Below are 12757 nucleotides of genomic sequence, written 5' to 3'. Positions count from 1 at the left end.
GTTGCTAACCACTAGGATCGCTACTATCGCCTCTTCACAGACAATGCAAAATAGTACTGGCACAGTCTATTGTTCCTAGTACTCTCAACAACTCAAGCTTCGTGGCTGTATATACTAGACTGTGGTTGTACCATTGTTTCAACAATGCGAAATTTACTAAATCTGCCTTCTCTCAACCCTTGAAAGAACTAAATTTCACTGATCTTGGTTTCCATGACAATGAAAAGAGAATACATATGACGAGTTCGCGGGAAAAACGATGAATGTCACATTTCTGTTAAGGATAAGATAATGATCTAATTGAGTCTATAACTGCAAGATGTAGTGCTGTTTCTATAGAAAATAAAGGAAAGGATTACTGTATTCGTGGTGATAATTCTCCTTTTTACGATTTTTCATAAGAACAACATTAAATTTCGTAGTGATCCATTGAATTAGATAATGACATCAACCTTAACAAAACTGTGACATTCATCGTTTTTCCCGCGAACTCTTCATATGTAATAAAGAAAGACTGACAATTTCTGAAGTATAATCTTTTCGCTGTAAGAAAAATCCTAATGTAAACAATAGCACGTGACTGAAGTGAGGCTTCATTGGCCGCTGTTTGGCACCATAGATTCTCAGTACATGTTCCCGCCTACTGTTGTACATTCTGTTTCATGTTAAACAATTCCCGTTACTCGTCAAGTAGGCCTAACCTCACTACTATGCATTCATTTGTTTAGGAAACATTTACTTTATAATTACTACAATTAAATTATTTTTAAGTCTTATGTCTTCACAATGGACAGTTGAGGATACAGAAGCCATACTTCAATACTAGTTTACGTGAACAACTACGAGCTCAAGTGCCGCCAGCTTGTTACAAGAACAGACTACCTCGGTATTACTGTTGGTATTCATCCGCATTCATAGTACATAACAAAATATAAAAGTAGCTTTTCTTTTACATAGCGTTTTACACATGAGTGAAGTTAAATTACAACTAGAATTCAATTTTTTATTTTCAAATAATACAAGATTGTGGTTTCCAAATACGAACTATATTTTTTTGCGTCATGTGAGTGTTTCGACTGGGAGCCAATCATGGGTATGACTGCAATGTGCTTATGTTTACATTAGGATTTTTCTTACAGCGAAAACAGTATAGATATCAATGACAGAAAATGTAAGAAAAGGATGACAAATTTACACCAGCAATTTATGGTATATTTAAACCAATTTCTTTATACATTTTACAGTTATCTATAATAAAGAGAAAGTCTCCAATAGACCAAATTTAACAGAATAATACTGTGTTTCGTATGTTTGAAAATTATAAAAGCTTTGAAGAGTTACTGTTTCGAGGTAAATATGCATAAGTTTATTGCAATTTCGATAAAATTGGTAGTAACAGTGCATATGGAATGCATCATTTTTATACTCATTTTTATCATGAATATGCGTATTTGTGTATATTATGTTTCATTTATACATTAAATCTATTGCACACAGTGAAACTCCAACCTCAAGAGACAGAATTACTTGGGTAATTTTAGTGCTCAAAAACAGATCATATAAAATTAATAAAACCTACAACCTGTTAGTACATTCCGTTTTATATTGTTCAATATCACCTTCGAATATAAAAGAATATAATATTTCCAAACCTCTACAAGCCCCTGAACAAGCATTAACATGACTCAGCATGTACTAATTTTTATCAACATATGTGGTGTATTACAGTACCCATTACAATCCCTGAAATTGGAGTAAACACTTTCTTTAAATTGACTAAGCAAAACAAACACATCTTACATGTGAAAAAGGAAAGAATGAACGTGGACCGACCAGTACTTGCTAAACAATTCCATATTTGTACTTTGTTACATACAAAACATTCTCTTAAAGTAAAGCCAGTTTAGAAATTCCGTTGTTTATAACAACTATACACAGTTTCTTCATAGTAAAGGAAATGTTAAGAGTATTTAATAAGGATTATTATATATGTAACTATCGTCAAGCAGCATTATATGGCACTAGAAAGGGGATGGATGACAAAGTCACTAATCTCAATTGATTGTTGATTAAAAAAATTCGTGATTAATCGGATATTAAAAATATGCATGGTAAACTGTTAAATGTTTACTGAAATTCAAACATTTCTAAAATATACTGTCCGTATCAAGAAAAGCCTCAGTTCTGATACACAAGATGTAACACAATTTAAATTATTGTTGCATTTTCAAGTAATACTGTAAGACAGGATGAAACCGATATAGTATTACAAAATTGATCAATTATGCTTTCTAAACAAAGAACAGTGCTCAGATATTGCTGGTAATTTGGAAGCATTGTTCACACATGTTTCTAACAAAATAATTTATCAGCAACAATTGATATTTAAATCACGCGCAACTCAAAGTGTTCCGTAGCAAGAAGCATTATAGAGGTATGCTACATTTTTGTGTTGGAAAATTCTTCTAGAAAAACTTACATTGTACTTCACTATTTTTTGTTGTTGTTGTTCTTCTTCTTCTCCCTTCACGGTTTAGGTGATATCACCTGTTCCGGTCTCTATTGTCCAGCCACCTCTTGCGAGGTCTACCCAGATCCCTTTTCCCGATCGGGCGATAATTCATTATCTTCTTTGGTAGCCTATTCTCTGCCATTCTGTCAACATGATCTTTCCATTTTGTTTTATTTTCTTCTACCATGTCGTGTACTGAGAAAATATTGAAATCTGATCTTATTGTTTCATTTTTTATTTTATCGGCTTTAGTGCATCTTCTTACGTATCTCATAAATTTCATCTCTGCTGATTGTATACGTGATTCTTCTTTTTTTGTTATTGTCCATGATTCAGAGCCATATATAAGAGTAGGTACAGCCATAACTTTATAAAATTTCATTTGAGTTTCTTTTCTCGTTTTTCTTCCTAAAGTTCTTCCAATTGTTCCACATATCATCTGAAATCTATTAACTTTCTTCTCAATATCTTTCTCATAATTAAAACTAATATCACATCCTAGATAATTGAAGTGGGATACTTGTTCTAAAATGTTTCCATTTACTATTATCTTAGATCTAACAGGATTTTTCCCTTTAAAAGCCATTATCTTTGTTTTGTTTGCAGATATAGTTAGATTGTAAAATATTGCGTTTTGGCTTAATCTATACACTGCTCTTTGAAGGTTATCTTCTGTTTCCTGGATAACTATTTGATCATCAGCGTATAGTAAAGTATTTAAAGGTATGTTAGATTCTATTTTAATCGCAGTCTGTATGTCATCTTTCCACTTCAAAACTAGATCGTCAATATATAAATTAAACACAGTGGGTGATAAACTGCACCCTTGTCGAACACCTAAATTTGTTAAAATTGCTTCTGACACTTTAAAACCTGAGCTAATAACTATTTTGGTATTTACATATAAACTCTTAACGGCACTAATAAGCTGCTTAGGAAAGCCTCTTATTTCCAGTATTTTCCATAAAAGGGGTCTTTTCACTTTATCGAAAGCTTTTTCATAGTCAATGAATGCTAAGTGGGTTTCCAAACCAAACTCTCGACGTTTTTCAATAATCTGCCTCATTATAAATATATTATCACTAGATGAGCGTCCTTTTCTAAAGCCTGATTGTTCCTCTGATATTACTACATCAGCAATAGCTTGTAATCTTTGATTAAGAATTTTTCCATAGATTTTATATCCTGCATCTAATAAGGTTATTCCTCTATAGTTTCCTGTGTCATTTCTATTACCTTTCTTGAATAGGGAAATAACTTTGGCTGTATTCCATTCCATGGGCACTGAACAATTTTTCCAACACATGTTCAGAAAATGAAGGAAACAGAATTTTAATATCATTCCACCATATTTAATTAGTTCAGCATTAATTCCGTCCAATCCAGTAGCTTTTCTATTTTTTGTTACTTTTAAAGCCGCTTCTAATTCTTTTATGTCTATTTGATCTATAGAACTACTGTCACTTTCTACATAATAATTCTCTTCACAGTTTTCATCATACCATAAGTTTCTGTAGTGTTGTATCCATTGGTGTTCTGTAATAATGTTAATACTTGCAGTATCTTTCTCTGCTTTATTCATATGTTTCATAAGCTTAAAGGCTACGTTCTGTCTTCCGTGGATGTCATGTTCAATGCTAGCAATAAATCTTTCCCAAGATTCACTATGAGATCTTTTTATCAAATTTTTTGTTTATATATTTCCCAAGCTTCATCCGTTCGTGTTTGTAAGTACGATTTATAAGCATCCTGCTTTTCTTTAATACTATTAGCTATTTCTGTGTTCCATATTTTCAGATCCCTTTTCCGATTTGATGTTTTACTTTTTCCAAGTACCTCATTAGCTATTTTCATTATTGCTGATTTTAACCTACTCCATTCTTCTTCAATATTGTCTTTAGTTTCAACCATTTGCAGTTCACGTGTGAGTCTTTGTTGGTATAAGTTCCTTATACTCTCTTCCTGTAGAAGATGCACCTTAAATTTAAAATTCTGATTTTGAAGTTTCGTTGAACATTTTTGTTTCTTCCATCTTGCCCATATTTCAACCTTTGAAGTAACTAAAAAGTGATCGGAGCTTATATCATTGCCTCTAAATACGTGGGTATCTCGAATTTGGGAAGACATTTTCTTATTGGCTATTACATAATCAATTATTGAGCGTGAGCCCCTTGCATTCCAAGTATATTTATTTATGTCTTTCTTTCGAAAAAAGGTGTTGGTAATTTTAAGCTGATTAAAAGTAGCAAAATCTCGTAGTGTTTTACCATTTTCATTTAAGGTAATTTCACCAAATGCTCCCACTATATTTACTATTGGTACATTTCCTACTCGGGCATTCAAGTCTCCTAATATTAACATGTGATCAGTTTCATTGTATTTATTCACTTGTTTTTGTAATTCTTCATAAAATATTTCAGTATCTTCACGTCTTCCTTCCTCAGGTGCGTATACCCCTATGACACATAAATGTCCTCTATCGATTTTAAATCTAACAATCACTATTCTTTCATTTATGTAGACATAAGATTCTATCTTTCTTTTCCATTTTTCATCTATTAGGATACCTACTCCACCCACTGCTCGTTGTGTTTGTTCAACTCCACTATTGTTTGTTAATAGAGTAATTCATTAATTGAAGGCTTTGCTGGAAGAAAGGCGGATAGACCTATACGTCCTTCTTCGGGAAAACGGTTTAAAATGTAGTGAATAATTATAGTAGCGAAATCTTGTTTTGATTGTACTGTACATACCTGCAGGACAGGGCTGCGTGCGTGTATAACATTTTATTCAAGTGCGTTTTAAACTCTTAGATTGTATTCTGCTCAAGGGCAGGTCTTTCACTGCAAAACCCAGCATTCTCCAAGCTTTCCTATTTTCTGCCTTCCCCTTAGTCTCCGTATATGGTTAGGTCACTGGCTGCGAAGAAACTGCCTACTAAAGGATGCACTGGAAGGAATGGTGAATGGGTCAAGAGTTCGGGACAGAAGAAGATATTCGATGATAGATGACATTAAGATATGTGGATCATATGCAGAGACTAAGAGGAAGGCAGAAAATAGGAAAGATTGGAGAATGCTGGGTTTGCAGTGAAAGACCTACACATGGACAGAACACGTACGTACGTAAGTATGTATGTATGTATGTATGTATGTATTCTTTAAATTTTTTTTTAAAACTCCAATTAGTGATCATTTCGACATTTTCTGTTGTAATTATCCTAATTTAAATTATAAAATAATGTGCAATCAGATTAACCCTGCCTGTTGAAGTGACACTGATCATCAATAAAAGTTAAAAAAAATGAAATTAAAAACAATGTAGGTTTGGTAGAGAGAATGCTGAAAAATAAAGGATAATAAAATTAAATATGCACTTTGTTAGGATGTACTGTATTCTCATATGGTAAATACTTAGGAAACTGAAAATTTTAATCAGATTCACCCTGTGTTACAGTATACCAATATCTGAGACTTGTTTCTTATTATTTCTGTTCTCTCGTAATTTGTACCGAACACGCAAAAATAAATGTCACAGAATATTTTAATACATCTGTTAGAATTCAAGTGTTGTGTGCCTGGTTTTTTCAATTTCTAATCTCAGCTTAGACTATACAACTTTTCTTTAAATGAATAAACAGACCAATAGCTACTACCAGCTATCAGTTTCGTGGAAATCCTGAATTACATCAGTACTACATCGTGGTTAAAAAATATATGACATTTTCACGAAATTTTGCCCCCAACAAGGACTGGACGGCAACCAAAAAAGCTCCAATGATATCTCCAGGAAAATGAATAATTGCAAGTGAACTCACTACTTGAGATTCCAGGAGACTGTGGGTCATGATCAAACTTCCTGAGAAACATTAAAATTGTAGCAAGCACACAAACCTTTGGAACTCTCAAAAAACTTCGCAACATCAAATTCTTTCAGCGCAATTAAAAGAAATTCTGGTATAAGAATGTATAATACAGAACTTGCTGCATTCTTCTCATGGACAAGTGTAGAAAATGACTATTTTTAAGGACTGGTAGCGAGATATTGCACATATTTAATATTCTGTAAGATATTTTAAAGATGAGGCAGATATAACTTGTTTCATGATGGAATTTAGCATAGTTCCGTAGTATTGAAAACACATTCTCCAAATGATTTTGAGCTCCATTTTCAGAATGGTGGCAGTGTATTCGTTCTAAAGAACACTTGACCCATCATATATGACTACTGAAAACATTTCACAAGAACATTGGAACTTTGCTGGTAAAAATGCCTGTAATGGACAAAGAACACCTCAAAAACCCTATGCATAATCCGATAGCATGTGACCTTATGACATCATCTGGCATGGTGTAATGCTCTACTGGAAACTGTTGAAAAGCTATTCTCTACAAAAGTCTTCCAAGCACTATATTATTTTATTTCAGTCAAACTTAATTTTAGTTGTTGAATGTTTTAGCATACCAAAGTCATATTTTTTAGGTTACATATTGATTTCATTACACCGTATTTAGGTAGTGGGATGTCCATGGGACTAAACAAATTTTGTGCTCCTCATCAATTAACTCATGTAAATCTTAGACATCAATTAGTGGTCAAACTGTAAATAACAACAATTTAACATATGCTACTATCATCTAAAGCAGGTGTCTGCGAAGTAGGAAAATATCGAACATTTTCTGCTCGATTTTTTTCTTTTCTGAAAAATTTTCCACCCCTATGCATTTGCCGCCCTGCACCTGGGCCCATGCATAAATAAGGGTCTAGTTGCAACCAAATGAAGTGTTGCCAACATTTCTTTTTATGTTACACCACTACAAACTATACAGCATTCCTAGCTTTTTACTTTAGAAAATGATATGATTATATTTAAGTGAATTCTGCTCATATGTCAGATCAGAAGCCTTTCACTAAAGTTGATACCGTTTTATTTTAGACAGCAAAGTGAATGGTGCTGTAATCGAATGGTCAACCCAGATCTACCTACTGTCCTTTTAAAAGGACAACAGTCAATGTTTGAAATTTCCGCCTCTATATTTGCTTTTTCATAGATGTCACTATTACTATTCTTAATTAGAGGCTAAAAATCGAAAATCATGTCATTTTGTGGGAAATTCCCTGTACCAAGCAAAATCTGTTTGAATAATAAAATAATAGAAAGAGTAAATACCTTCACTTATCTTGGCTATACACTATCACCTTATGATGAAGTAGATATTGCTGAAAAAATATGTAAATATAAAAAAAACAATGGGGGATCATTAATAAAATCATGAAATCTTCACTAGTACAAAGACACACAAGAAGAGGCTTGTATAAAACCTTAGCACAGCCAGTATTAATCTATGGTAGCGAAGCGTGGACTGTGAAGGATAAAGATGTCAGTAGAATAACAGCAAGTGAGATGAGGTTTATGAGAGCAACAGCTGGATATACTCGCTGGGATCATAAAAAAAAAATGAGGACATAATGCAAGAACTTCAAATAGAACCCATTATGCAGTTCATCAGCAAATATCAACTTCAGTGGAAGGGTCATCTCGAACGAATGGATAGATGCAGAATTCCAAAAGCACTGTTTCATTACCATCCATATGGCAAAAGATCTCTAGGCCGTCCAAAGAAGAGATGGACTGAAAATTCTAGTTTGAGACCGTAACAGGCCACTTGGCCTAATACTTGTTAGGAAGATGATGATGATGATGATGATGATGAATTAGAGGCTTGCTAGGTGTGCTAATGTGAGTTGTGGTCATTGTTGAGTTTGAAGCGTGGACATGAGAGTGGTTCGTTTATTTTAGTAATTGATTAACTAGCGGACTTACTCGTGTTAATTATATAAGTCTGTGCGGCTTAGAGCTGTTTCGGTGTTTCATCACACCATCCTCAGAGCCTACTAGATCTCGGCGTCATCTCGAACTTCTCTGCCTGTTATGTGGGTGTGTTTGATTGTTGAAAGGTGTTGCAAAGTGGAGTCGAATAGTGTGTGTGTACTGAAATTGATCTGTGTGTTGAGAATTTGATCGGGGTGTGTTTTAGTGTGCTTGTATATTTCGTATTGTTCTAGTGTGTTGTGTTTTTGGTTCTTGGGTTGTGTGTGTAACAGGCAGAGAAGTTCGAGATGACGCCGAGATCTAGCAGGCTCTGAGGATGGTGTGATGAAACACCGAAACAGCTGTAAGCCGCACAGGCTTACATAATTAACACGAGTAAGTCCGCTAGTTAATCAATTACTTATATTCAAGTGTTAAAAGTAGTGTACACAAGATTCAAAATCGTTTATTTTAGCTATGGCATCCGAGATGCAAATCAGATATGAAAGGTTAATATCGTTACAGTTCGAAATTATTTTACAAGTTGTTATAGATCAAATGACTCCTAATAAACATAAATATTAGGTCATGCCACAATACTTTTGAGATATCTATTCATAGCGACATACAATGACGAAAACTTAGTGTCCTTTTAAAAGGACAATAGGAATATCACCATATATTTTAAAATTATGTCTCTTTTTCAAATATTTGTGTATTCTCCTTGCATGAAATGCTATCTGTTTGAAAATAATGCTACAGGCGAAATTTCATCTGAGATACAGACAGATAATGTTATAATGCTGCATACAAATGTCACTGAAGATGTAACAGACGGGGATTCAGGGGCCGAACGTGATGTAACACTCAATCTACCTGGTTCACAGCTTGCAGCGGGAGCAGAAATATTTCAGCATAGCCTTCTTGAAGAGGCGGGGGAGGCGAAGGAGGAATGTGGTGACAAATCTGTTGCGTATGGAGAACAGACACAAGGTCATAACAATGTTTCTGCGAACTCAGCAAAATTTGTTTACAAATGGAAGATTGGTGATGTTCTGGTGGGAGGTAATGAATGGACATAAGTTTCCATTGTTTTTAATTGAGAATTTTTTAGAAATGGTTTAATTTTCCTAAATTTATCATTTCTATCTAAACTGCCATTGTCACAACAATGTAGATTTGAGAAAATGAACTCAAACCTGTCTCTTGACATTGCCGCAGCAATTACTTCTCTCTCCCAATACAACCCTCCTCTTCAGAAGAACTTCAACATACTTTTCGTCAAAATGTATGCTCATTTGCCTATTGTCCTTTTAAAAGGACACCTGTTTCTAGCTCAACCACTTACAACAAGAGTGTTTCGACACCATACATGTATTTCAATTATATACAGACGTGGTGGACAAATTATTAGCAGAACTGACGATATTTATGATATAATTTTACAAATTTTGACTTTTCAATTTTGACTGCAGTTGACATTTTTATGATTGTAGTACTCAGAAATATGTAAAAATGTCAACTGGAGTCAAAATTGAAAAATCAAATTTTGTAAAATTATACCACAAAAATCGTCAGTTTTGCTAATAATTTGTCCACGTCTATAGCCTACTGCATTAAATGTGATTTATAAAATACACAAAAATTGCAAAGAAATATTTCAGGCATATCTGGGTTAACACATAAATCAGTTGATCATGTAAATAAATCATGCGAAATAGTTTCATTTGGATTAACTCCATGATTTTAGTACCAAAATTAGGACGAGAAACTTAAAATAAATTTTTATTTTCTTAAAAAATGGGGAATGTTGAGCTATATGAAGTATAAATTTATCATTTTCCAAAATAATAGCTAGATCATCACATCTCAGCATATTTCAAAGCCCTGAATATTATAGTATACGTACATTTTGAGATTACACACAGTTTAAAATGTCCTAGTTATTTCCTTTTTCACATATGTGTTTTTGTGAGATATTCTCACCCCCCCAAAAAAACAACCAGGTTACCTCAGACAAAAAAAATACTGGAATTATGATATGGTGTATGATGGAAATATACAAATGACTTCACAGTTGTAAATGGTGAATACTGCACAGTGCCAACTGTGACTTGATGCTTTGCACAGCCTTCATTTTCCATACACTGAATTTTTTGCATATCTTGTTGTTATAAATTATGTACAATTACATCCTAAAACATTTTCCATTTTAAAACGAACAGAACTCCTCACGGATTACACAAACACCAGGTCTTCGAGCACTACTTTTCCCTCTATTGCCAATTGCTTGGTTTGTGTTAAAAAATCAAGATAACACGACTTCAATCAACATTACACCTCGGAAAGTTATGCAAAGACTAATCTGCATTGCCTTTTATCTCTGAATGAAGCCCTTGCCTATACAGAAATAATACTGTTAACCTACAACAGTAAACTATATGCTTTTGTCTTAATAAAATGCAACGATTCATTTAAATGATCTCTCAATGTCTCCTAAAGCATTTTGCATGAAACTAGCAAAAGCTTACTGTAATTATAAGCAATGTCAAGTTTCAACAATGGGCTTGCAGAACTTGTGTTTAATATTACTACGTACTCAATATGGTCCCGAGCATCAAATAACTGCAATTAACATCAAAACGTGTAGGCATCAAACAAGACAACCCAAGCAGCAAACTATTGCCAATTTTCTTTTCACACATATGGAGAAAATAGAGATGATAACAAAATAGGCACTCTTAACATTAACTTGCCCAAATTGTCTTGTTTTAAGTCTACCAAAAATAGGTCAAGGCAACATAATTCTATTCATATCCTAATACCATATTCTACAAGCCCATATTTTTTTTTGTAGTTTGATCAAGGATGTACGTCACTCATCTCCTTCAACTTCCAGTTGCAGTTCCAGGAATTAGTACCTGCAATTAAACAACACGCAAGTAGTTAAAAAAATTGAAAATTCTAAGCTAATTTACAGTACAGTGACAGAAAAAGAAAAATAATGACCCGCTTGAATATACAAAGTCTCAGATACAAGACATTGTGCATGGCCAGAGACCCAGAACAGAGTTAAGGCTGGTTCATAATAAACCGGGAACGGAAACGAGAACGAGGACGGAAATATTGTTAAAATAAATGTATTTAAATGTGAGGATTCACAATTAACTATTGTGAACGTTCACATTTAAATACATTTATTTTAACATTATTTCCGTTCTCGTTTCCGTTCCCGGTTTATTGTGAACCAGCCTTTATTGAAGTTCGTGCTATTCCGAGTATTGTCATCCATTCCTAAATGCACTTGAAAAGATGCAAGGATAATGGATATAAATAACAGATGAATATAGGTATACAAATTTTGCAGTAAAGTCGAAATTTGAACCTTCATGAGGAGATTGATATGTCGTGCAGAATCAAAGTCTTCCATCTCGTTTCAGTACTCAAACAGCTGGGGCATCTGTGTGTCATGCAGAAGGGGATAGGTTCGAGTGCTATGTGTACGAGTTTCTTTTATTATATCCCGAATATCGTGCACGCATTGTATACTTCACCTGACATAATTAGGACCATAAAATCCAGACGTTTGAGATGGGCAGGACATGTAGCACGTATGGGCGAATCCAGAAATGCATATAGAGTGTTAGTTGGGAGGCCGGAGGGCAAAAGACCTTTGGGGAGGCCGAGACGTAGATGGGAAGATAATATTAAAATGGATTTGAGGGAGGTAGGATATGATGGTAGAGACTGGATTAATCTTGCTCAGGATAGGGACCGATGGCGGGCTTATGTGAGGGCGGCAATGAACCTCCGGGTTCCTTAAAAGCCAGTAAGTAAGTAAGTAAGAAAGTATATCCCGAATATCGTAAAAGTGAAGATTTTCAGAGTCCTAGGATGAAATATGCTCGATAGGTGGACTGATGTCATGTTGGGGTTGGTGTCTTAGAGCATGTCTACGGCAGGATGCATTTGCTGCAGTACATCCACCTTTTGAAAAATGTACTGCTCTCTACCACACACGAACATTATCCCAGAGGGCCATTAAAATTACAGCAGGATAACTCTCCTGTACACACTTCGCAAGATGTTCAAACATGATTTTGGAAGAGACCCGAGATCGAAGTGAACCACTGGCCTCCCAGGTCACCAGATTTGAACGTCATCGAAAATGTATGGATTGAATTGAAAAAGAGGAGGCACGAATTACAGTAGCACTCAAAAGTATTTTGTAGTTAAGGTTTTATGTTGTCAGTACTGTTTGCATGCAGTTACAACAACGCAAAGCACACAGCTATGTCATTCTATGAATAGCGTCATGTTACTGTGGTTACATATCTAGGAAACAGGCAAGTTTATAGAATAACAATATTAAATGAATATTCCATTAGCTCACAGGTATTTCGTGGTTTGACTTGGTGGCTTGGTATATATTA

General features: G+C 34.4%; 1 protein-coding gene across 6 annotated transcripts in view; it reads right to left on the bottom strand.

Annotated features, from left to right (window-relative positions):
* Positions 1-1190: 1190 nt before the first annotated feature.
* The window catches only part of LOC138708138 (adenosylhomocysteinase-like 1), a 176640-nt gene continuing 165073 nt past the window's right edge, over positions 1191-12757 (bottom strand). For all 6 annotated transcript variants that reach the window (XM_069838359.1, XM_069838360.1, XM_069838361.1 and 3 more), the window contains one exon: positions 1191-11245. In XM_069838359.1, coding sequence (XP_069694460.1) covers positions 11239-11245 — 7 coding nt within the window. In that variant the 3' untranslated portion in view covers positions 1191-11238. The remainder of the gene's footprint in view (positions 11246-12757) is intronic.

This window comes from Periplaneta americana, chromosome 10 (assembly GCF_040183065.1).
Source record: "Periplaneta americana isolate PAMFEO1 chromosome 10, P.americana_PAMFEO1_priV1, whole genome shotgun sequence".
Taxonomy (NCBI): Eukaryota; Metazoa; Arthropoda; class Insecta; order Blattodea; family Blattidae; genus Periplaneta; species Periplaneta americana.
Note: the sequence above shows the minus strand (reverse complement) of the source record. Positions and strands in the feature narration are given on the sequence as shown.